Source organism: Python bivittatus, unplaced genomic scaffold (assembly GCF_059951505.1).
Source record: "Python bivittatus isolate LINGU-HERP-01145 unplaced genomic scaffold, Pbiv_v1 ctg000840_np1212, whole genome shotgun sequence".
In the NCBI taxonomy this organism is placed as follows: Eukaryota; Metazoa; Chordata; class Lepidosauria; order Squamata; family Pythonidae; genus Python; species Python bivittatus.
Window position 1 is genome coordinate 24,751,641 of NW_028277113.1, and position 26,143 is coordinate 24,777,783.

General features: G+C 41.7%; 2 protein-coding genes across 5 annotated transcripts in view; both read right to left on the bottom strand.

The window, feature by feature from the left end:
- The window catches only part of CNDP1 (carnosine dipeptidase 1), a 35,724-nt gene extending 31,477 nt beyond the window's left edge, over positions 1-4,247 (bottom strand). The window contains exon 1 of one of the 2 annotated variants that reach the window (XM_088130852.1): positions 4,154-4,247. In XM_088130852.1, the coding sequence (XP_087986978.1) occupies positions 4,154-4,156 (3 nt within the window). In that variant the 5' untranslated portion in view covers positions 4,157-4,247. Of the gene's footprint in view, positions 1-577; positions 753-4,153 lie in introns of those variants that run through there. The other variant, XM_088130853.1, reaches the window with a different exon arrangement.
- A 1,314-nt stretch (positions 4,248-5,561) lies between these two features.
- On the bottom strand, positions 5,562-26,143 carry CNDP2 (carnosine dipeptidase 2). 3 transcript variants are annotated; one of them, XM_007441038.4, is made up of 13 exons: positions 26,018-26,088; positions 22,951-23,012; positions 20,915-21,007; positions 19,329-19,472; positions 17,107-17,269; positions 14,255-14,343; positions 13,380-13,580; positions 12,167-12,251; positions 9,377-9,537; positions 7,829-7,993; positions 7,091-7,232; positions 6,511-6,658; positions 5,562-6,322 (listed from the first exon to the last, which is right to left on the bottom strand). In XM_007441038.4, the coding sequence occupies exons 3-13, from the start codon at positions 20,975-20,977 to the stop codon at positions 6,253-6,255; spliced, it is 1,431 nt and encodes a 476-aa protein (XP_007441100.1). In that variant the 5' UTR covers positions 20,978-21,007; positions 22,951-23,012; positions 26,018-26,088; the 3' UTR covers positions 5,562-6,252. The 3 variants fall into 3 exon arrangements, with proteins under 3 accessions (XP_007441100.1, XP_007441099.1, XP_087986701.1); XM_007441037.4 differs by lacking the exon at positions 22,951-23,012 and having other exon boundaries at positions 26,018-26,143; XM_088130575.1 differs by lacking the exons at positions 22,951-23,012; positions 26,018-26,088 and adding an exon at positions 25,668-25,825.

Consider the following 26,143-nt stretch of genomic DNA (forward strand, 5'->3'; position numbering starts at 1 on the left):
AGCCCAGTTCACAGGTTCTATTTCTTTAATTCTGGCTTAACAGGTTGTGGGAATCTAGCCACTGAAGCATTATAGGAATGTATGGTTACTCCAAACACATCACCAGATCCAGACCAACTGCTAGCTGGCTGATTAGAGACTGGTGCAAAAAGAAACCTCACAGGCCACGGAGATGCACCCACACAGGCATCTACAGCCATCCCTCCAATCTCCATCTCCCTGGCAGGAACCAGAGCCCACTTCCCTCAGCTCAGCCAGGGTGCCCGCTAAAGATTATGCAAATGGTAGTCCAGCACTCTGAAGGCCTGGGGTCAGGTCATTCTGGCCCATCTCACTTGGCTCACCCCTTGAGGTTGCCTTGGCATGGTGAAATGGAGGGCTGGAGAAAAGGGGTGGGGTGGGCCATTGGAGGGCTTTGGCTGCCAAACTGGAGAGCAACCCACGCAGCTGAGGTGGGCGACCCTGGAGACCTGTCCCGGTCTCCCGCTCATGCTGTCGTTTCACAATGGAATGGCCAAGGAAGAGGACGAAGGAAGCCGCTCAGAGAGATACTCGGAGGAGGAGGCTGAATACTCACGAGGCGCTCGCAAAGGGTCTACTCAAAGGACAATCCTCTGCGGCCACTCCGCCCTCCCTCGCCTGCAAACGCAAAGGGCAGCCAGCTGTCACCAGTCTTGCGGCTCCCCGCTCGCTCACTGACTCGCAAGCCTGCGATTGGCTCCTGTCTCCGGCTGGGCAACTTCAACTCGCCCGGCGGAGGCTGACTTTATGAGCCTTTCGCAGCGGCAGGCGGAGGGAGGCGTAGCTGGTGCAAGGCGCGGACGGGGAGGAGCGAGGCCGCCGCCCACCCGTGGAAGCTCCAACTAAAGCGAGCGCCGACGGAAAGCGCTCAGCGCGTTTGCACGCGTCTGCGCCTTCCCGCGGGCGGATTTCTCAGCCCCCTCCCCGTCCTGCCCCCACTGTCCCGGGATCTTTGGCAGTCGGGGAGAGATTTTGCCCCAGCACCTCTGGAGGGCGCCCAGTGGGGAAGGTGGTGCGGGCGGGCGGACTGTACCCGTGTACTAAATGATGTGGAGAATCTTTGCAAATAAAAGCAGCGTTTTCTGACCGCTTTGCCGTTAGACCCGGATTCACGCACGGTGCCAGCGTGGTTTAATTTTGGCTTAACGTGAACCAAGCCAATTGTGGTTTATTCAACAGGCCGAGTCGAGGGAAATCATAACTTAGGATAATGGGTGTCTCTGTTCTCCCTGGGTGTTTCTCTGCTTTGGAAAAATCTGTCCATTTCACAGTGAGAAGCTACCCGGGGAGATTATTATTATTATTACTTTTTTCCTGTAGGTAAACAAATGACAATCCGTTTCATGAAAAAGAGTTCACATCTCCCGTTTTATCGTAGGTAACTTGTGAAGATTGCAACAAGCAGCCTGTTTCATTTTTACAAAGGCTCCTATGAAATGGCCAGGGACCTCTATCCACTTGCTGGCTTCTGAGAGCAGAGACACAGCCAGATCAAGGTCTTACCTAAGGGAAGTGATCATTCTTGGTTGCGCCTCGTATTACTTGACATTAAGCATCATTCTGCTAGAGAAAGTGGAATATACTTGACGGTTCCAACCATCTGTTTATTTATGACGTGTCCTGCAGCCTCAGGGCTGTAAGATTCCAGCAAGCCCACTTTGGCCCAGAAATTGTTGCTGCTTCCATCACCTCTCTTTGATTGTTGTCTGGGAGGGTCTTGAGCTGGGGAATTCTCAGACTCTATAACCCTGGCCCAGCCTCAACCTTGTATGAAGCTTGTATGAGGTGGAAGGACATGATCTTTTTGTGAAATGGATTGGAAGTTACTGACATAGCAAGTGAAACCATCTATCCAAACTTGGCTAATCTCAAACTAAGTTAGACATAGACCTGGTTGATACTTGGATGGGAGACCATCAGGAAACCCCCATCACATACCACTTTTGCACTGTTGCCAAGAAAAATGGTCCAGGCATGCAAGTGTGGTTACCAGGCATTTAGCTTGATGCACGGAAGTCTTCACCTTGCCACCAGTTACTGTACAAAAAAGTATGAAATTGCTTTTAGCATCATGGCTGCCTAGTCAATGATTTCATAAACTGTAAAACTGCAACCCTGCAAGAGAGCCCCATGCAGAGAAGCAGGATTGCCCTTGTGTCCTGAGGTTTATCTGCCTTGTAAAGGTCAGAACTGATTTGACTTGCTATTTGATGTAGAGAGGGACAGATACACTTCTCCACTGCTGACTGGATGAAACACTTTTTTTTTCCCCTTATCGTATACTCACAAGGCTGTAAAGCTAACCAGGGGCGTATTTTGCTGAGCATGGTAATAACCTGCTCTCCTAAGGATCAATAATTCACTTTGCCCTCAGTTGATATCAGCATTCCTGTAGTTCTTGGTATTGTGACCCTGCTGCAAGCTCTGTTGTACCCATTTTATTCATGTCATGCTTTACATCTTGGGTTTGATCTCCAATTTTAGGGTGCACTTAATACCACCCTTCAAATATCACTCAGATGTTCTTTTGCAAGATCACTCTGCATTATCATCTCCCCATGTGATTTTTAGCTTCAACTTGGTCCCACCAGAATGGGAGCTTCATTTTTGTTTCTTAAGAATTAAATCAAAAAGTATGCTAAAAGAAAGCTTTTGCCATGAGTACTGGATAATAAGTGACTGTTGTGCACAAGACTTCTCAAATCTGTGGCATGTTAGATTCCATGAGCAACAACGGGCTGTAGTCACATCTTGACAGGCATACCTGAGCAAAATCACCCAAACATTGCATGTTAGCCTTCAAGCCATACAGTACATTTACCTATTATACTAAGCAAAGCTTTGTTTTCATAATGCTTGATTGAATAAGCCCTGGAAGAAAGTTAGTAATGCAGGTAAGTAAAATAATGGTTTGCTCCCCCACCCCCCGGCCATTCTTGCCTTACATATCTGTAAATTGACAAAGGGCAAATCAGGAATAAACTAGGAAATTTATAAACAAACGATATTCCCATTTACTTATCACACTAGGCCAAAGTTGCCATCAGGAAGTAAGAAAATGGTGGCTTCCTGCTCCAAAACAAACCATGTTTTTTTCAGCATCCTGGCACACATCACGCTAAGTAAAAAGCGCAGAGTGCATTGGCTAAGCACAATATAGGACTGCAGTGCACCAAATGTCAGTAATGTTCGGAGACTAGATATAGCAGAGTCAGGTGTAGCGAGGCATATGTCCTTTGTGATTCCCTAACCATGTCTCAAAATGAGACTAGGAATATGGCTTCCCTATTAGATGAAGAGAGGGGAGGAATGCTGGAGAACAGGTTCCCTTTCTTGCTGAAAATGTGGGAAGTTAAATTCAGTTTATTCCAACATTTAAATATTACAATCACTGCCAATGGGTTCAGGTAGCTTGTCAATTTATCTTATAAATTTATTTATAATTTTTTTGTATTATACTTTTAATTTATATTATATATTATTTGTATTATTTATATATGTTACTTAAATTATTTAGATTATAATTTTTATTTATCTTATGAAGTTGTAGAGATGACTTTACTTCTCTCTTCAGATATAGATATGCAGAGGAAGGCATGGTAAAGCAGTACTATAACTAGATCTGTACATTATACTAAGGCAGTTTGAGCCATCGTGATTTAATAAACCACAATGACAGGATTCATCCATATGCTGAACCAAAAAAAATAAATTTACATATCACATTGGGTATCTTCACACACATCAAGCCATTATCATACACGCCATATTATAATTTGGCATGATGTGTAAATCCTGTCTGCTCTTTGGGCAGTGGTCATCTGCATTAAATGGATAGAAATAAAATTGGCACAAATTGACAAAATGATAGCTGTTCTGAACTAAGTTGGGAATGAAGATAGGTCACTCAAAGTGGCTGTCATAGGAGAGACGCATTAGGCTACGGTAGCCAAAAATCAGTAGTGAGCTATAGTTCATGGTATAAAGTCTATTAGTCTGAAAAGGTGCTACCAAATGCCTTCTGACCAAAGCAGCTAACCCCTCTGAAATCATCGGAAGGTGTACATCTCTACATTGTGCAGTCTGATTACAATCAATAGACAAACTCAAAGTATGCAGTTTGAAGGCTTACCATGTCAACAGTTCTGACAGCAAAGAAATAAGGTTTCTTCTTTTCCCATCCAGCAACAGAAAGCAGTGCCAGTTCAAGCTCCCTCCTGTACACTTTGTAGCTTTTTATAAAAGCAATACCCCCCACTGTATCTTTGTGCTTTTAATATGATGGACAGCTGGACTAAGAACAAAGGTTCATAATTCCAAATACTGTGTGATTCAAGCCTCCAAACAAATAATGACCCTTTGTCCATCTGGTCACCACTTTGAAATTCCCTTATTGTTTGTTCTATGTAGCTATAGTGGTATATGGATAGAAACCAGAAAAAACAGAAACCTAGCATTCAAGTGTTTTCTTTGGCCTGCTTACAACTATTACGGAAACTTACGAAACAACCAAATAGACACTGGCCCCTCAGTTGTGCTTGAAGGCTGATACAGGAAGATTCCTTACCTGGGGAGACAATGTCCCTGCAACTCTAGACACACAGAAACAACACAGCATGTGCTTCTCCAGTGCCTGTACTACCAGAGACATTCGTACTAGCCTCATCTCACCATCACTGCACAAATACCTGGGGCACACAGGACAATTTTAGACCACCCTGTTGCTTTCAGATACCAACCCTGCTACAACATACTGTAGATTTAATGAGCATCTAATTCACTATATTAGACTCCTCTGTAACTTGATATAGCTTTCCACATAGTAACCTTTTATGCTCCCCTACACCCATCTAATGCTCCTACTTATACTTTTATATTGTCACTTTTTACATCTACTTTTAGTTTTTAATTTAGATATCTTTTAGATTTTCTAGCTTTTCAAAATTTGTTAATTTCTATTTTTATTCTTGATGTATCCTTTATGCTTTGTTACATCATATCTTATTATTTCAGATTTTCAAAGTAGATGATTAGGGCTGGCTTACAAATTGCACTAATCCAAATTATGTTTTCTTTGGTTTTTGCTTAGCATGATGGGCAAAGTCACTGCAGTTTTGAAACTACATAAAACTAGAGTTTTATGGTTTTGTGCTAGCCAGAATACTATGGCTCGATCAATCATGGCTTAGCACATATGTGAATGCTGCCTGTATAAGGTGGTTCCAATGATTTTCCATCATAGGATTTAAGACAACTTAATTTCAAATCATGGCTTATGAGACAACTGCAATTGACTGCAATTATTAGTAGGAGGAGTGGAAAGGAAATGACATCACCTCCTAACTAACCATGTCAAAAAGGAGAGGGCAGCCTATAACTGAGGCATTCTGTAGTCTGTGCTTGCCACAATAAACCAACGTCATGACATTTTGGAGTCTTGATTTTTTATAGAACTTGAGACTTTCCCCTCCTGCTCTCCCCGAGTTGCAAGCCACTGATCACTTCAAACTTTCAACCTCTAGCAATAAATGATCACAGAATTGATAAAGCAAAGTTGAATTTATTTAGCAGCTTTTCCACATGGAGTACAAAGAATGCTGTAGAAAAATACCAATTTGTTATTATCATGAGATGTCTGCACAGATTGCTAACAAACATAAGTATCTGGAAAAACCTGCAAATAAGCAGCCACGAGTCCAACCAGAAGAAAGGGGGTCCTTTTTACTCTTTTACCACCCATCTCTATATTTCCAATCCTTTTGGATCCTTCTAGAATGGCTTTGTTGTTTTTGCAAGTTTAAGAAAGACAGCTGTTATTTTCCTCCTCTAAGATCAAAGAATTGGGCTCAGATCCTGTTTTGGGGGCAAGTCAACATGAGACATTACTGACCACTTGCTGCTGCTTTCTTAGCTTAGATTACAGGATCATTAAAAGTTTTCCACAGATTCTTCTTTGTTTGGAAGGGAAGGCAAGTAAATTAGAGAGTTGCTGTATTGTAATAATGCCTGGAATAGAGCACATGATTTTTGAAAAAAGAAAAAAAAAATCAGCAGCAACTATCACGTTTGTATAAAATGCTCTACACTGAGTTCCAAAATATTCTGCCAGGCATATCAACATCAGTTAGACTAGGAGAAGAAGGAACAAAATAGTGCACTTTTCAAGATTGCAGTAATGTACTTTGATGAATTTTCAGATCCCAAAGCACAATTTGCAAAAATGATTCAGATTCAGTTCTTCAACTTGGCAACTTCATAGAGATAAGCACCCAGAAGCTTCACTCCCTGAATATAGTTGTACCTGGGAAGGAAACATCTAGTATTAAAGTGGGCCAAAAAAGAAACAAAAACAAAAAAACCTTAAGCAATCCCAGCAAAATTTAGAATACAAATGGAAAATCTCCAGCCTATGAACTAAATCTGGCCCATAGCACTGGCTGCTGCTAGAGCTCCAACTTTGCATAATGACAAATGATAAATATGCTTTACCTGTTGAGTTTCTCATTCTGAGAATGGGCTCCATCATCAGCAGACCCAACAGGAAGCAGCATCACATTCTTGCCTGTTGCTTCTTGAAAGGTCAGCGTGACAGGAATGCTCCCTCCTTCTCTGGTCAGGTCTGGCTCCACACCAAATACTAGGAAAAAGAAAGATGGAGAAGATTAAGAACAATCCTCATTTTCTTTACCAACCCTACTAAATTTGGTAGCTTCTGGATGTGCTGGCCTTTCACTCTCATAATCCAGAGTCAGTGCGGTTGTGCTCCCGGGACTGACAGAATTTGTAGATCCTCTTATCTAGGTTGGGGAAAGTATTTTCTCTCATGTACTTGCTAACACTTTATAATCTTTCAGCATGTTGGCATTGCAATGACAATACCCATCTGTCATCTTTTTCAAGGACCATCCTCCAGGTTGATTTTCATGAAAACTGACGATAATTTTTGCCCCTGTATGTAGCTACTATAAAGTATCTAGATTTTGATCTTGATAAAGATCAAATACAAGAGATACCTTTTTCATCATACTTTGATTAAGATATCGAAAGAGGCAATGAAAGATGTACTGACCTGTCTTCATGGCTCTTCTGCCAGCCATGTAGTGGGGATGATTGAAATCTGACACCCAAGGTTTTCCACCATGGCCCAGCTTTACTTTGAATTTGTTGGGGCTGTGCAACTCAGCAAACGTTTTGGACAAGTAATCTTCAACCTTTAATAATGATTAAAAACTGGCTACTTAAAACAGCGAGAATAAAATTACTGGTCAATTCTTTATGCAGAAATTCTGTTTAAGACTATAGTACAAATCAATCCCTTACACTGGAACAACTGAGCTGTTTCCCCAATCATGTACTTCAACCTTATTTTGAATATAGGCAAAGTCTGAATTATGCTCATACTTTTATTTTACTTGCCCTGCATTACTGCATATGTCAGGGAACAATATAGTAAATGGCAAACAGCACTGAAACGAAGTGCTGAGTCACAACAGTTTGCAGGCCAGCAGTGTTATTGTGAAAAAAGATTTAAAAATAAAAAATTGCTTACGGTGGCAGGAATGTGCAACTTGGGGCTTTCGTATTACAAGCCAAGATGGGACCTTTTTCAATTCCACTTCCTACTTCTCTCACAAGTAAGCTTCTGTTTGGTGCATGAGATAGCATTACAAAAACCATGGGTATTACACAGCATTCGTTAAGAGGTTTTTGCAAAGCTGCAACTGAATTTGGAAAAGAAACAAAACACAGCCTGACCCCCTCGATGAAGGGATCTCTAGCTTCCTTCTCTCCTTTCCTTGCCACATACCTGCTTAGTCACAACTTCTGGAGTCATGTCTGGCACCAGTCGGATTGAAAATTTGCCAGTCACTTTTCGTGGGATCACAGTTTTAGCACCAGATCCAGAGAAAGCCCCTTCTATTCCATGAAGGGATAAGGATGGGTATCGCCATCTATGCATCAAAACCCCTTTCTATTAAAAAAAAAAAAATTAAAGAGATGAAATAGGCATGAATTTTCCATTTACAGCAGAATGATTCAGGCAAAACTATAAATCATGAACATGCAGCTATCTTGGATAATCACAGAACTGGGATATTTGTACGCTCTTCTGCTGGCCTAACATTAATCCAGTAAGAGAACAGTTTTAATAATGTTTTTACCTTCTGTTCTTTGGATCAATGTGCCAATAATTGTCCACTGGGACTAAGTTGAAATGACAATTAACACTGCAAAACTATTCCAATCTCACTGAAAGATCCTTATGTTCTAAAAATCAATATATTATATATGGGGCAATATATTTTTTATGGTCTAGATTTTTTTATGGTCTAGATTTAGTAATAAGTTGAACTGATTTTATATTGATATCACATGGATCTTATTTTTTTCTTTTTTTCATCCTATTCTTATGTTTATTTTAATCACTACAGTGTACATAGTGTCCTACTAAATTTATCACTGATGTACTCTTAGTTATACTTCACTAATTAAAATGCATATGCCACATCTGTCACTGGATCCTTCAAGAAGCCACATCGTTTCCTGGTTCTCAGGGTAGCTGTGCAATTCTAGGAAATAACATGATGGAATTAAGGGGTCAACAGAATGCCCATGTTGTCACATCTTCCCGGTACCTCTTTAGCTCAAACATGCATTTTCCTGAGACTGGGCAATTACTCAGAGTTTAGGAAATTATGCATTTCTCCTCTTTAAGGAGGCACTGAGAGTGTAATGTGAGTGCCCACACCTACTCCAAAGCATCATTTTTGGCTTCAGATCAGAAAGAAAAAGCATCCTTACTAAAAATTATTTAGGAAGGGGTTTCAAATGCACCCCCCATCAAATGTTTAAAATATGGATGATAAAAGTCTGTGCATATAAAAGAGGAAATCTGAGATTAATTATGCAATCTCATGCATGTGTCTTCAGAAGTATACCCCAGAGTTGAAAGTGACCTTATCCCAAGTGACAAGCATGCTGATTAATCATCAAAATGAATTTACAAAACAATGCAGGGCTCAATACAGTAGCCATTTCCACAAATCTGGGGGTTGGGAGGGGACACCATCTTCTGGCCCGATCCACTATCCACAGAACAGGATAACTTTCTCTAACCAGATGCCTTCTGGATGCCCAACCCCAGAATTTGCCAGAATTGGCTGATAATGCATGGAAGATGCATTCCAACACGTTTGAAGGCTACTAGGTTGGATAAGCCTAGTTCTAGGCACCCTGATACCTTAAGAATACTAACCAGAGTACTCTTAATTACAAAGTGTTATACTATATAGGAGTGATACATCACAAAAGTTGCTTTTCTTGCTTACGAAGCTGATAAGAAGTTCCACCCCACCTTTGTGTCATGCAGCAGCCGTGTGGCTCCAACATCTTTTGCATACTCGCTTAAGTCAAAGTCAATTTTGTCGTAAAGCTGCTGTTCCTCATCCGTGAGATGTGCCACTGCCTCATAAATGCCAGGGATGAGGATTTTTCCTTTCTTATCCACTAAGGAGCCTGTAAAGAAAGATCCATGTGCTGTTAAAGGCAGCCCAAGAAGCTTGTTCCTGGTTATAAGTTGCTGGTTTTTGTTTTCCTATCACATTCCTACCTATCGTACTGAAATGGTAGCTGCAGGAAAGATGGCAAATAAGAGCTGCACCACAGGCAGACCGGCATCTACATAAAAGCTGCTGATAAAAGAAACATAGCCAACATCCTCTTTTTAGATAGGTCTGTTAATTTTTTCAGGAGACTTTTGAAACAAACACACAAAAATACACGCAGAGCTACAGGGCAGGGCTTTCTTCAGCTAACTGCACTGCCTGCTGAGCCATTCGTCTCATAGCCAATTCACACAGAGAAAGGACTTGGGTCAGGCTCAGCCTGGACCCAGAAAGATGGTTCTTTGAGCACCCTTCTTCTATGAGCCAGAGGGCGTGCAGCTTAAGGTCCCAGGTTGCATCCTTAACTTCATGCCTCCTCCTCCCAAGACTCTCTGAAAGTTATTACAAAGTGGCAATTTTAATAAAACAGAAGGGGGAAATTATTAAATACAAGACTGGACTATGATAATAGTAACTAAGAATATTAATGAAATGACATGAAAGCTTAGTTCTTCTCCAGTGCGATCTATTTCTTGGAATCCAGTCCTTAACATCAAGCGCCCCCCAAAGTCTCATTCCCTTGGGATGCCAACCTTTTCTAATCTGTTTCCTTTTCTTCTGACCTCTCAGAAATCAAATCCACTATGTTATTTGGTCATTAGGGCTGGGGATTCTGGCATAGGGTCTTAACTCCACCTAGGTTGAGGTGGGCTGCATGTGTCTACAGTCTCTAGGATTGGCAAGATGGAATATTTTGCTTTTCAAGGTTCAAGGGACAGATGCGTAATTCTGAGATAATGTGATATGTGCGCTCCCAGCATGGCTGAGATAATAGGGCCAGGTACAAAACACCCATGGACCAGAAGGGAAACTAGCTCCTCTAGATGGTATTCGCCCTCCCAGTGGGACTTCTGCAGGACCCACAGGCACTACTGAAAATAGGATGCTGGAGACTACTGCAGTGTTTTGCAGCAGGCCAGTTTCCTATGATTTTTTGTCCTGTTAAGAGAAACTTCAAGAGAAGTTAGGGAAGCCGGGAGACCTGGTAGGCACCAAGAATTGCATCCAGGGGCTGGATCTCTGGATCAACGAATAGAACTGCAATTCTCTTTCTTCTTCCCCAATTTCAGAAAATAGTCAATTGTGCCCAGTGTCAGTCAACTAAAAAGTAACCCTCTCCACCCATTCACCATAAGTTTGCAGAAGCCACCAGCCCTTTGCTGCAACTGCTTTCTCACAAATTTCTCTCTGCCCAATCAATTCTTTCAAGGCTTAACTTGCTGTCAACCCAGCCAGATAGTTCTAGTTATTAATTTCTAGGAGGCTTGGATTTATTACTGTGAGTGAAGACCAAAGGTTCTCTTCTGGACAAAGATAGATAGCAGAAATTTCCCTGGTTCATCTGCTTTAAAAAGCTTTAACACACACACACAGAGGCCAGTGCCCCCCATCCCAAACCTGACTCCCTTCTCCCTTATTATTTGAAGGCAAGAAACATCTGACAAGGCATCGATCAATTCCACCCATCAGGACTTTTATGCTTTTAGCATATTGCCAGAAAGAGTATACATTTATGATGAGCTGACATGCCTTTTGATGGGGAAGCAAAATGCTTGCGGAGTCATTCCAAGGGAATCACGCTGTACGCTATGAAACAGGACCTGACAGTTTGATGCAAACCGCTGCAATTCTGATCTGTTCTCCCCAGGGCCAATATCAGTCCCTTGCTGTTGCTACTCATCAGACAGTAAAGAAAGAAAGAGCCAATGATAACTTCATGTTACTTTCCAGACCCAGACAGATACATGCAACTGCTACGAGCAGAAGAGATCGGAAGAGATAACTACATTAGCAAAGAGAGGGAAAAATGACTTGCCAGGCCCAGTTAAGCCAACATGCATAATAACTGCATTAATATTATTCTATACAAACCCTTCCCCCCCACCTGGGCATCCTCCAGATACAGGGACTTCAATTCCCAAAATCTTTGACAATGCGCACACAGACTGAGGAATTCTAGGATATAGTCCACCTATCTGGAAGGCACCTTGGTTGGGAAAAGCAGGTAAGCCCAATTTATCTTTAAAAGTTAAAAAAAAAATGTGTTGCATGAAATTTGATGGCAATTAAATGCTACACAGGCTACAATGCTACAACATTTACCTTCAACCACTTCATAGGCTGAAACAACATTCACAAGCCTGCTAATACATTTGTGCCTTCTAGATCCAACAATCTTGCATTTACCTTTGTCCTTCAAGGAGATCTTTACCCTCTCATTAAGATTCTGGTTAGTCCATCAATTGTTAACTTTGCATTATCAAAAGCTTTTAGGGAGGGTCAAGGCTATTTCTTTTTCTTTTTCTTCCTTTGAAGTATGACCACACATTACTAACTCTTGCAATAGTTAATCTGAGGCAGGCTACAAATTATGGGAGGTGTATTCCCACATATCAGAAGGCAGTCAGATTGGAAGATGGCTGATCTTTAAGGTTTCTAGTTCTCTTTATGTACAATGCCCCCCTTAAAATAGCTCTTACCCATTAAAGCAATAAGATCTGTCATTGCTTCATGGACTGAACCGCCATATACGCCAGAATGAAGATCTTTGTTACTGCATTCCACCTTATAGGAAAACATAAAAGCAAAAGCAAAGCCCGTTAAGAGTCTTACTGACAGGCACTATTGTATTTATAGTACATCATTTTTAAGGTTAAGCTAAGCAGCTGTAGCAAGGATTTTTGCTGCAAGTCTTAGGGAAACTTGCAACCTGAATTATGGAATTGCTGCTTCATAAAAATCAACCAATTTTCAGTATCTTCTTTATGCTCAGAACTAGTTTTTAAAAGTCAAATATACATTTTTGCAAAGCTGCTAGGGTTGAGCTAAAGAATCAAGCATCTAAAAGCATTTCTACAAAAGAGAGCAATACATATCTAACCCATGGTTTTCTTTTCTGTACACAACTAAAAGTTAATTCAGAACTAATGCCAGATTTTGTCCTCTTATTTACTTACAAAATAATTCTTTGGCTATACAGTTAACAAATAACAAGAATATCCATGAAAATAAGCCCCAAAGTGTGGTTTTGGACTGGGGTCTTCAATGTGACAAGTACCTGGATATCAAATTTAACTGCACCTAAAACAGGAGTGGACAACCTACAGCCACAGAACCAAGGCAGCCTTGGTCTACTTTCATATGACCTGCAACTTAATTTCAGTGCCCTCCACAGGCAATTAGTTCAGTCCTCTAACAAGAGCAATTTGCTCTTTTCAAAACAGCCCAATGGGTAGGGAGAAAGAGAAGGGGGGGGTAGGCCTGTTCATTTTTGGCTCTGACCTTGCCCTTCACAGTGGGCATCTCCGACAGATTAATTTTGAAGGGAAATGGCCCCCCACACACCAAAAATGCTGCCCGCCTCTGATATAAGAACTTCCCAGTAGGTTTGCATAATGTTTAAGTTTGAAAGGCATATGGGTAGCAATATATACAGTGATAGCACAGGATAAACAACATTATGAAGCCATGTCATCAAAGCTATGCAAGCTTTCATTCAATTGCCTTCTGCATCCTCCTTCAAAATAACTGTTGAAACTTTGAACGCTGATAGTGATCGACAGTTGGCTAAGCCTGCAGTCCTATAGCCACACTGATGGGATGTCTTTCAGCTTAGCATAGAGAGGACAAAGCTGTAAACCTAGTTATAGTTGTCATCTCCTTTATAAGCTGTTTTATTCCTTAGTCCTTTACCTCAATGAAGTAATAGCAGATGCCCCTGAGGCCATAGGTGATGCAGGGCTTCTTCTTGCCCAGCCAGTAGTTATCAGAGATACACACATAGTCTACATCTTTGAAGAAAGTATCTTTTTGTGCAAAAATCAATTCATCAAGGCCTTCAGAGCCAGATTCCTCCATACCTTCCAAGCAAAACTTGACATTGACTGGGATTTCCTAGAAGATAAAACCACAACATTGTAACAAAAGTGGGGAGTGTAAACATTTTCACAGTTAGAGCCAATCAAACAGTTCCCAGAAGTCTTGGGAAGACTCCATGTTGTAAAGCACTGCTACGGGGCCAAATTAAACTTTCCAGTCATGCTGCTGGCACTTGTATGAAGTGTTTCCTATGTGGTAAACAGCAGGTGTGTGTAAGGGAGAAGACCAAATCAAAGTGAGATCCAGGAAAGCTGAAGGGAAGATTATTATTCCTTTTTTTCTATACAGTGATCTTGAACTAAATCAGCCTTTGCATATTTCTGTCAGAAGCAATTTCCTCCAGTACCAATCTGTTTTCACTTAACGCAATCATGCACTCCTCTAATCGAGATTAATGAGTGGCCCTTAAGTGATCCGAGCAGGGATGGAGGAAGGAACAATTTCATCCAGCAGCACTCTTTCAAAGCCCCCCTGTATACAATGCCTGCCAGCTTTCTTTCTTTACAACTGCGGGGGAAAAGGAAAAATCTGGTGACTGGAAATGCTTCTGCAGAGGCCAGAAGAGCTGTGCATCTGCACCCATGGGGATTGCAACTGGAGGGCAAAATAAGCAGCATATTACATGACTCATGTTTGGGATGAGACAGTAGTTTCTGACATTCCTGGACTCCCAGGACTCCCAGCTTTACCTGTTTGGTTTGTTGGTAGGCCTCAAGAGCATTCAGCCAGGCTAGCACTGGGCCTTTGTCATCTGTCGATCCTCGGCCATACAACTTCCCTGAAGAGGCAACAAATTAAAGCAGGCTGTGAAAAGCCGGAATTCTCTCTGCTGCCATGGGAAGCTACAGCCTGCAAGGCTCAGACCATTCTGGCACTGTCTGCACACCTCACAGCTCTCTCTTAGCTTTAGAGCCCAGACCATCTTCTCCTCTGAAATCCCAATCAGGATACTCTTGCATCAGGACACCCAAATCCACATATGTATACATATCAAATGGCTACACTTGTGTGGGAAGGAGCTCAGTGTGATCTTGGTTGTAAACAGAATTCTGGACCCCTTTGCCACAAATGACCCACTTTTAAGCGGGTGGTATTTTAGAGACTGAGAATTGCCCTTAACATTTAGAGGAAGGAAGGCTGCAGCACAAGGTGCTAATGCAAAGGCTTCATCGCATATGCAAGCAAACCAGGATTTTCATTTTTCTCTGGTTCTAATTTTTAAGGGGGGAAATTGTATGGGGATTGCTAAAAAACTACACATTCCAGCATCTCCTTTTGAAAGCAAGATGCCTCTGCTGTGTAGATGCTCAGCACGTTGGAGATCAAAAGATCTGTTGGTGCACAAACCTTGTTCACCTTAGAGTCCAACTTAATGCCCTCCATGACCATTCCCAACAAAAAATCCATTAATGAAAAGGATTCTTAAGCCTAAGCTAAGCCTTTTGTGCAGTTGAAGAGAGGCTATACATTACACCAGAGGCAGATTCCTGAGCTTCAGCTTAGCAACCATGCATCTAAATTGAATCTGAAAGAGAGGATTTGCAGTCAAAGGGTTCCACAATCCACTTTCTTAAGTTTTAAAAGTCCTGTTTGAATTTAATGACAAAGTAATGTGTAACATTTCACTGCTCAAGAAAAAAGCATATTGGTTGGCAAGCATTCTATTTAGCATAATGCCTGCTTGCAAAGATAGGCGCTTATTTGCTCAGTCATCAGCATTTGAAATCATAAACTTATCTATTACTAGAACAAATAGAGCTGAATGAAATCACAGTTCAATGATAAGCTTGGATAAGAGGGAAAAAAGCCAAGGCACGTTCAACATTTTTCCACTGCTGAAATCATTAAGCTCAGGAAGAACAATTAAGAGCACGGGACAGAAAACTGAAGTGTACCCTGCTATCATCCTAGCTTAATATGACCTTCTCCAAGACATTCTATTCCATCCCCAATTTTTCTTTTCGATCCAATATGCTCAATCACCACTATGCTAGAGAGTTTGGGCTTTTACAACCCTCTTCAGTTTCTCTTATTTTTTAAAATATATTCTCTTTGGTATAAGAGTGGGGAGAGAGAATCTGTCAGGTTTTCAAGATTCTGGTATTATACGCTGCAACAATAGAGTAGCGTGTCAGTAGTCCTCGTATGTTTCCTGACCTGACCTTCCTCAAAGGGCTGACAGCTGGCAGAGCATTTCAACTACAGCAATAGAACTACTCTCCTGGCAAAAGTACATGGATGGAATAACTAATACAGGGCAGCTGGGAGTAGAAAGTGGACAGCACAAAGGAAGAACATGTTTACTTCAAAACCTTGATTATGCCTAACTTTCCCATCACCAACAGCAATCCTTTTATTAATCCTACCGGATGCAAGAAATTTTCCACCTACATCTCAAGAGAAAGGGAAAATAAAATAAAATCCACATCACTGGTAGTTTTCACTTCTTGTGCCCCAGAAGTGTTCAACTTCCATTATTCTCAACCAGCAAGTCTAAAAAGGCTGAGAATTACAGAAGCTAAGTTCAGCACACTGGAGTGTGCTGGATTGGCTGCTAAATTATGACATATGGCAGACTTTCCCAATTATAGCACACGATCAGCAGAGTACCTAATATGGTGGCTTCAGACACCAATTTGGCCACCCAGCTTTTCCTTGGTGTCTTGTTAGCCCCCTGCCCACCTTGGCAGTTTCGTTTTACAACTATTCATACCTATAACCACAGCTGTTTAAGAATGAGAAAGCCCCTATTCACCACCATGGCAGCACAGAGCCCATTACATGCTTTCCAAGTTCCAGGTATGATTATAAAGGTTGGAAATTCCAGAGCATCATACAGACAATCTGTAACTCCAAAGAAAAGATACAGTTTATTGGACTATAACTATTTTTGTATTTTTTGCATTCTGAGTTTTCCTTTTTGGTCCCTAGATGAATACATATAGAAGAATTACCCCAGTCATATCGAAGTGCTCTAAAATTCTTCTGGTTGCCCACAGTCAACATTTCCTATAAATCCACATAAGCCAGGCCACAAAGGAAACTTATGCAGGTTTGTTTGGGTTGACGTAACAGGTACTTAACCTCTAAGATTAGGGCTTGGAAACCATGGCCTTCCTGATGTCAGAAACTGCACTCCAACAATCCAGCCAGCACAGATAATGGTGAAGGCATCTGGAAACTGTACTTTAACAGCATCTGGATGACCATAAGTATGCCACCTGTATTGCCTAAACGTTAAGCACCTACTGTGCACGTTGTGTCCAACTTTCAGACAGACAAGAGTCATTGCATTAAGATGGGTGGCTATAGAAATAATTTAAATAAAGAAATAAATAGTTTAAACAAACACTGTTAAGATAGCTTTATGTCTGGTTTATGTCCGTATCTTCTGGCACAACCAGTTTCGGCTTGGTTGCAGGTTATGTGGAAAGTGTAAACAAAGAACTCAGTTCAAAGAACCAACAACAGGAAAGCAGCTTCAAAATGTATTCCCAAGGTTAGACATTAGAAGCACAAATCAGGTATATTCAGGTCTTACCTTCTCTTTCTATCAAGGTAAACGGTTCACTGTCCCAGCCATCCTCTAATGCTGCAGGCTGCACATCCAAATGGCCATAGACACAAACAGTTTTTTTGCTAGGATCGGAGCCAAGTTTGCCCAGAATTATTGGAGGTAGAGGAATTTTAGAACCATCAGGCAACTGTATTCAGAAACACTAGGTGTCAGTGTAGAGCTATTTGAGAACATTCTTTATATACTGTAGTATTTATTGTAAAATTTTTTAAGATGGGTGTATAACTCATAGCCCACATGCATCTCCCCAAAATTTCTTCCATGCCCCCGGGGTGCCCTCTTTTCAGATTTGTGGGAGATCGGGGGGGATCAGGGGCAAAAGGAGGACCTTCAATCTTGGCATTCATTCCTTAAAATGTCTACAACTCAGTATTACTTTTCTCACCTGAACGATGGGTTAAGGAGCAAACTGGGTTTCTTAAAGCTGAATGAGGTTTGAGGCCCACATTTCACTCCTTCAAACTCCCACAAAACAAAAGAAAAGGCTGGTCCTGCCCACTCCAGTGATGTCAAGAGGTCACTGACCACACTGCCAATTTTTTGTTTCTTTTTTAAGTACAGCCTCCCCTTGTTAAGCATAAGAAAAAAGCACTAGGCAATTATCCAAGTTGGAAGATTTAAGGGAAACATGGAAGGTTATATAGAGATGAAGCCTTTGTTTAAAGGAAGTGTGTTGGAGAATTGAATTTAGCCAGAGCCTTTGCCAGAGGATGTGCTCCTGAGCATAGGCAGAGTGCTAAAAGAATACTAAGTAATTTAGTAGCAGCAGGTCCCATTTCAAAGAAAAATGCTCACAGTATCCTGAGTATTGGCTTAGCCTGGTTATCAATTAATGCTAACATATATTTCTTATATTTGAAGGTAGATTTACTAACAAATATGTAGAAAAGTCTCATTTCTATCAAAACTACATCGTGAAGAAACTGAAAGACTAGAAAGAGAAAGTACCCTTTTGTCTCTTAAACACAATTGTTCATTTTACTAACAGTAGGCCAAGTGAGAGAAACACAGGGACAGCGCGACAATCTGTTCCTTCATTTCTCTCTCTCTCTCACCATTTGCTCAGGTGGTCAAAAAAGCTTATAGGTCCATCAAACCTCCCACAACCTGGTGTCCTCCAGATGTGTGGACTTCTACTCCCAGAATTCCCAGCCAGGAAGGCCATTGTTGAGATGAAATCCACACATCTGGAGGACACCCAGCTTGGGGAAGTCTAATCTAGACACTCTGGTCAGGAGCAAGGGCCAGGCAATTGCACCATAAAAGCCTTGGAAGGAACACCCTTAGTCATAGCGCAATAGCGCTCCGCTGCAAAAATGGCTACTCAAACACTGGCGGATTCTGTTTGCTGTCATGAAACAAGGATTGAACTTGTCCTCTGAGGGGAAAAGTAGAATCCACCCAGCAGAACAGGTTGAACTTGGGACTTTGAAGAATAGATATTTCAAGGAGAAACTCTCTAGCAGGTGCACACCTGCCTGTCTGCCTGCCAAGAATCAGACTAAACTGCTTAATTGGCTCAGTTTCCATTGAGGGACAGGATGGCAGCACAGAGATTGACAGGGCAGATCGTAGCCTGTCATTCACAAGACCAGGGAGGGCAATATTTTTGCCCCCACAAGCAGCATGCAGCAGAGGATTCTGGGTCTCAAGCTAGAGGGGGCTTTCCCCTCTTTTTAGCATGCACATAAAGAGACTTTCCCCTTTTACACTGCACACTGCAGCATGCAAACTTCTCACCACACTCACTCTCACAAATACAAACACAAACTTTCCTTCCACCACCAAATGCAATGCCCTCTTTCTATCCCCACTGAGCACCTCTGATCTAGAATCACAAACACCAGAAAGAAAGCTAGTCGCCACCTGGATACATGACTGTCTGAAAGTAGCATGACTTAGCCTATTTTGGTAGAGTTCCAAAACAAACAAACAAAAATGCTAAGCAGCTTTGGTCCTGCTTAGTTCTTGGATGGGAGACCACCAGGAAATCCTAAGATTAGACTGGAAGGTTAAAAAAAAAGCATGCTGGAAGAACTCAACAGCAAACCATTTTCATATCGAGCTACATGGTTGTGTCACAAGTTGAGCTCAATTGGATGGTATCTTTTCCTTTTTTTTTTTTACTTATCATTAGTAGGTTTTCTGCTCCCCCAATACACCCTTGATAAGGACCCTCTTCTTACCGTCTGTGTTCCGATATCTATCAGTTCAGTTGTGCCCCCAAGCCGTTCAATGTCCTTTGCAGCAACTTCCATCATCCGCTTGATTTCTCCTCTCTTCTCCGGCCACGCTGACACGCTCTGTATCGCAACCCACTGAGCTAGTCGCTATTCACAAGCAGTTTAGAAAACAGCAAGGATGATGGGGAAGAAGAGTGAAAGGGGAAAAAAAAATACCAAATGAGGTCATCTTCTTTGGCTATTATTTTAGTGGAGATATATCCATAAAGAAAAATTGCAAATATTCTGGTGTGAATACTGAAGCGGCTATTTTCTTGTGTTTATTGTACCGAAGTCTAATGTTCACAAACCATGATCGGCAAGAATTCCTACTGACTGTTAAACACACTGCAGCGGAACTGTAGCAGTTTCTAAACTCAGCTAATCTTGGGCCCAAAAACGGCCTATGACAACATAGGCCCCAAACAGTTTTGGATCCCCAGGGCCAAATAAGAGAAAGGCTGTTCCTACCCAATGCAATAAAAGTTGTTTTATGTTCCAAAAGGATACCTAGTTGTGATTCTAAAGAATAGAAACTTACCACTTTAAAATTTACTCTGCAACTAAGGCAAAGTGAGAGTCTGTTCTTCTATCGAAGTGAAGTTACAACTCCAGAAATGAAACTTCCAGATAGATTTCCTGTATGCTCATAACTACAAAATCCTATTCCTCCTACTTCTCCACTCTCCGTACATTTCACTATCTTTTAAAGCTGGGTTCGCACCAAGAGCTACCTTGCCTCACCGTTAAGACCTGCAGGAGTGGTTGTTCTAAAGAGGTCCTGGCTGCTAAAGGGTCATTTCCCTGGCCCGCAGGAGAGGCCCTTCGCCTGTGCTGCTCCCCAGTTATGGAATGCATTACCTCAGGCCCCCACTCTCTGACTTAACTCTCTCTGTAAAGACACATCACATCCACTATCAATCTGAAACAGCATGGCGCCACACAGAAAATGTGCACCAAAGAACCCTTCAGTTTTTCCATCAGATGAATTGTGCTATCTTCTTTCCAGTTTGTTTTCTTTGTAAATGACGTTCTACTCTGGCTAGAGATTTCCATTTCACTCCCCATAAAACAGCTTCAGGACTGACAAAAGCTTCATTTTCTCAATTCTTTGCTTAATACCATGACGTCTCCAGTTGATGCTGCCATGAAACTTAGCTATTTTAAAGGTGAATACAGGAAGAGGATTTGCAATTCTGCAGGATGCTTATGGCCCTTTAATTTGTTCATGGCCCGCTTAACTTTGAGAGTGGACTAGTCCATCAGCCTTGAGATTCAAAGGATTATACCACAGCGACCACTAATAGAACTGAGTGACCCTCCAAAGGAAAGTCCAGAGTAAAAGCTGATTCCAAGCTTACAAAAGACTTGGGACAGGCTGAGTAACTCTTCTTCCATTTTATCAACTAAGATTAGCTGAGAACTGCTTTGTCATGACTGTTCCATACCCATTGTTCAAGGAAAGAACCATGCAGTTGTGCAAGCTCTTAAAATTCTTGCCATCTCAAAACGAAGAATTTGGATCTTATGTCCTTGAAGAGGCTACTTACCTCCACATAAAGGTCTTGATGTTTGTCCACATGTTCAAAAAGAGATTCCAGAGCAGATGACATTTTCTGATCAAAATAATGTGATTGAGAAGTCTAGAGGGTGGGTTTAAAAAAGAGAGAGAGAGAAAAGAGTTTTAAACTCTTGGCCTTGCAACAGGCTGCTGTCTCACTTGGGAAGATTCTTTCTTTTTAATGTTCTATATTCTGCCTAGCCTAACTTACATCTCAGCAGATTTCAGCAAAATCATGAGGACTCACTAACAAGGAAATCCTTCTGTGAATCATGCCACAAGTCACATGACAGGTAAAAGCAATACAAAGGAAGTCATTAGCTGTTGATTTTAAAGACTATAAATCTGCAGTTTCAAAGGTAACAAGAGGGGGTAGGAAACAGAATTTTAATGATGGCCATCCTGCTTGTTTTCTTCACAGACCCTACCCAAAACCCAGCTCTATTTCTCTTTGTCACCCAGAGAGTTCATACACAACCTGATCAGGGCTTGAACTCTGGGATGAACTGGATGAAGGCCACTGATTAGGGGCATTGTCTTCTCAGGACAGGACCCCTGTCCCCCAATGGAACAGGCTCACAGTTTGGGATGCTCCTGGATCCATTATTGTGGCTAGAGACTCAAGTGACCCTGGTACATCAGCTGTGCCCACTCCCAGGTAAAGTCAGCTTGGCCATGGTGGTTCATGCAAGAGGAACTTTAAGATCCAATTGCTGTAACATGCTCCACTTCAGAGTTTTTCAAATTTTGAAAACCCTAGGGTTCCACAGGAACTTGATGGGGGTCCATGAGAGATGAAGGGCAAAAATGCAGCCAATTTTCTATCACTAGGATTTTGCCTTTTGATCAGGGATTCTGGAATTTTTTAAACAGGTTCTGCAGCCTGAAAAGGTTTGAAAATCTCTGCTCTACATGGAGATTTGATGGTAGTCTCAAATCTCCAACTACTATGAAATGCAGTAGCTAAATTTCTGACTGGGATTCCCCCCATACCATATTTGGGATGCAGCTGATGCTACTGAACTAGATCCAAAGTTGGTAAGGGTATGTGAAGCCCTATACATAGCTGCTTCTGGTTATCTTAAAGAACATCTTGATTTACTTCTGCCTATGCTATCTAAAGCCTTCAGGTCCTGCTGTCTGCGCTGTGATTTAAGGACCCCCGCTTTGCGAAAATGTGGAGATGGGCCTTCTCTGAAATTATGGGAGTATTCCTTACAAGTATTCCTTGTTATAAGGAATACTTTTCCTCTGTGATAAACCAGGCTCCCATAATGGTGGGTGTTAAGCATTCTCTGAAAAACACATCTTCCCCGACTGATAATGTCCTGCTAAGACTGGTCTTGTCAAGAATGTTTTTACTTCACAGTAGTTTTTATATTTTTGTACACTGCCTGATATACATGGGAAGTAGCACAAATGTATTCTTAATTAAAAATAAATATGAATAGATCACTGAGCACCAATTATACATTTACATACTATAGCAAACCTCAAAATCATGATATATTCATAATAATGCAAAATGTCACTGAGAAGATCTTGGTATCATCTATGATTATTGTGAATCAATGAAATTAGTCTGGAGATGTGAGGACAGTGAAAACTAAAAACAATAAAAAAAATGTTCCCAGCTGGATAGAGGAAGGAATGTCATAAGGCATGGGAAGTGATTTCCTGCCACAAAGTAGATGTTATCTGGGCTGTTGGAGAAATCACACACAGAGATATAGTTATAGGATAGTCATTATGGGAACTAACTTATAAAGCCAATAGTTCCACAGATCCTTGGAATGGAATGGAATTAATACCTTATTTATGAATTTATTATTCTATTTATTAAACAAATGTATATGGCTGCTTATCTAGCCATGGAAATCTGGACAGTGAACAGAACAGAAAAACAAAACAAAATCAATTTAAAAAAAAACTAGTTGAGACCCATGTAACAATCTCCCACCACATAACAGCACAACACACCAGGCTTAGCAGGAATGAGGCCAGAATATGAACAAACACATTCACCTGTTTTGGAAGCAGAGGTCACAGGATTGCTTTGTTGGAGGTTCTCCAGCTAAAACGGGCAGCTTTAAGAAAGAAAAGGCTGGCAAATAAAAGTTGGGCTCAGGGGCAAATTTCAACACCAGTTAAATTGCAGCAGAAGAGTTAAAGGTACTGATGTACCACATTGTAGACAAATGCTTAGCAAGAGAAAGGTCTTATTCTGGATTTGGCTTACAGCATTAAAGGGGTGTGTGAAATTTAATTTTTTTAAAAAATAACCAAGCAGCATTTAATCTGTGCTCCTGAAGATTTTAAATTCAGGTTATCATGGTCCTGGAATCTACTATAGCGACTCATACTTGGCAAACAGGTTTTGGCACAGTTTATACTTTCAATTGCTCTTCTGTGATCTCTGCTTGATCTGTTTCTGGAGTATCAATTTAACAAAAGCTCTTATTACTGACCTCATTCCTTAGGATTCCCACCCCCATACACCAATGTCCTTTATGGTGTTGTTAAAAAAAACCTTTCTGCCTGCTAGATCATCAATTTTAATAATTTCAACTCTGTACAATTTTTAGGCAAGAGCAAGAATAATTCTATTGTGCTGGCTTTCAACATGGCTTAATCTGGTGTGACTTTGAAACTTAAAATAACAAAGAAATGGAACTTGTTGTTTCTACCACCTCAACTATGGATTGCCTTAACACAGCTTTCTATAGTTTATGAGTCCTAGGCCCACTGAATTTATGTGCCTGATACCTTATGATTCTGTCCCTATGTTTTTTAATCATTCACCATTTTAATAATGGGCTGGCTATGAAGCATAATTCAGACTTCAACAAATTAAATAGACAATAACCTTCCAGATGTTGTTATTCCGTTTATTCCAAGCAGGAAGCTATACAGAGAGTTACAATCTAGTATGAGAGCCAGCTTGGTGTAGTGGTGAAGATGCTCGCCCAGAAACTGGGAGACTGTGGGTTCTAGGACTCCCTTAGGCATGAAAGCCGGCTGGGTGACTTTGGGCCAGTCACTCTCAGCCCGACCCACCTCACAGGGTTGTTGTTGTGGAGAACATTGGAGGCAGCATATTAGGTATGTTCACTGCCTTGAGTTATACATAAAAAGGCAGATAAAAATACAACAACAGGTATAAGTCACAAACACTTTTTATAGAAAAACTTACAATTTCAGCATGTTTTTAACATTAGGCAATGATGAATTTATATTTCACACTTCAGGTTTATTCCACTATTTAGTCTTTAATAAGAGCATATTCAAACTAATTGTCTGTAATTAGCATTCCAACCCTGCTTGGCTGATAACTACATCAGTTTTCAGTGCTTTACACAGATGGGTTGCAAGAAAAGACAATCATAGTATCAGATATTTGAAACACATTCTTTTAAGTCTGTTTAGAAGCATTGCTGAATTCAACAGGACTTTCTCTTTATTTAGTCCACATGAAATTTCAGCCTTAGCAGAAGCAACAACATCCTATAGAAACTGGGCCTTTCTATCTCACAGCCTAATCTACCTCACAGGGCTGTTATAATGAGAAACTGAGACAGAGGAACTACTTGGAGGAAAATAAGTAATATTAAATAAATATGCATTTGCAGGAAATTTGTGAAAAAGAGCTATATATATCATGCCAATGGATTTGGATTTCTCCTAATGGAAAGCAATTCTGTACAAGAAATGAGTTCAGACATACTATTATATTTTATATTCTTCCTGATTCCCAAAGACTCTGGGATGTTATTAATGTTATTAATATAAGTATTATTACTTATTAAATGTATAAAAATGCACTCACAGCCACCTGGCACTGGTACAATGTATAATAAAACATGTAAATGAACATTTATCATTAACTTGTAAAACTCTTGCAGAAATATCTAAGTACTTTGCTTCAAAAACTATTCTGCCCTCAGCACAAATCTATTACACAGATGCAAAGACTGAATTTGCCTATTAAGTTCTATAATAAAGTTATGTGCATTTGTGCCAGCATTTGGCATTAAGCTGGGGAGGGGGGAAGGCTATAGGAGAAGAAAATAAAAGTCAGCAGAGGAAGCAGAATATTCCTATTTCCAAAGGGTTCAGAGAAAATGTCAGGAGAGTGAGCAGACGGCAGCCGCCAGATAATGACAAGGGATAAATGCTCCTGGGGTGGCTGATTCCTGAATTTATCCAAGCTGCAGTGTTTCGTGTGGATCATCTCAAAATACAGGTTCTGCTTTTAAGGACCCTGGCCAGACTGTCAATGCATTCTCCTTAAAAGCAGATCTTGTATTTGACTGCTGCCAGTATAATGAATACGCTGTTCGACCCTCACAGAAAGAAAGAACTGGTAGCCGCCTTGCCTCTCAGGGAGATAAGATAGCACAGCCTCACGAGATGCAGTGGTGGGCTACATTACCTGATTGCTAAGCCAGGATGACAAGGAATCAGGGATCTCAAGTCCAAGCGGGGGGTGGGGGTGGGAGAGGCTGCAGCTGATAGCAGCAAATAAAGGAGGGGGTTGCAAAGAGAGCTGATCCTCTGCAATGAAGGACTGCACCTTTTTTCTCATGGCAACACAAGCCGCAAGGAAAACAAGGGCCTGGTTTCGTCCGTCTCCTCTGACTTGTAACTCCCAGGAAAGGCTGAAACGACCGAGGCGAGGGAAGCAGCAGCTGCAGCTAAAGGAACAAGCTCCTCGATGCGAACACCAGCTTGCTGCTACTCACCCTGCGGATCGGGGCTGGCTTCCAGCGCCAGGGGCGGAAGCCGCTGCCAAGGAGAACCCTACAGGCTCTGGAGAAGGTGAGCGCTGCGGCCATGACCGACCCTGCCCGTGCCGCCGAAAAGGCTGCAAAACGGCGGATGCAGAAGGCCCGGGAGGGGGAAGGAAGCCGGCGGGCGGTGGGGGCTCTGCGGCTCCTCCTGGCCGCCTCTCCATATGGGATCCCGGCAAACTTTGCCAACTTGGCAGGGAAGGGGCCAAGCAAGGTGGGAATGGGACGCTGGCATCTACAGCCAGCGACCCCCTTTGTTTTCCTTCGCTTTGGCATCCGCGCGCGGCGGGTCTGCTGCTTACCGTGCACCGTCCCACGCAGAAGGACCAACCCTCACGGAACCGGTCCCAGTAGAAAGAGCAAAACGGGCGTAAGAGTACCCAGCGTGGAGCTTAAAACCTCTCGCTAAGGCCGCCCCTTTGGAATTG

Coding starts and splice junctions, on each gene's coding strand:
- CNDP2 (XM_088130575.1), bottom strand. CDS start 25,760: ATGGCCGCAGCGCTCACCTTCTCCAGAGCCTGTAGGGTTCTCCTTGGC. Junction 19,473..20,914: donor ATCAAGACCTTTATGTGGAG/GTAAGTAGCCTC, acceptor GCTTGTGAATAG/CGACTAGCTCAGTGGGTTGC. Junction 17,270..19,328: donor TAGATATCGGAACACAGACG/GTAAGAAGAGGG, acceptor TTCTGAATACAG/TTGCCTGATGGTTCTAAAAT.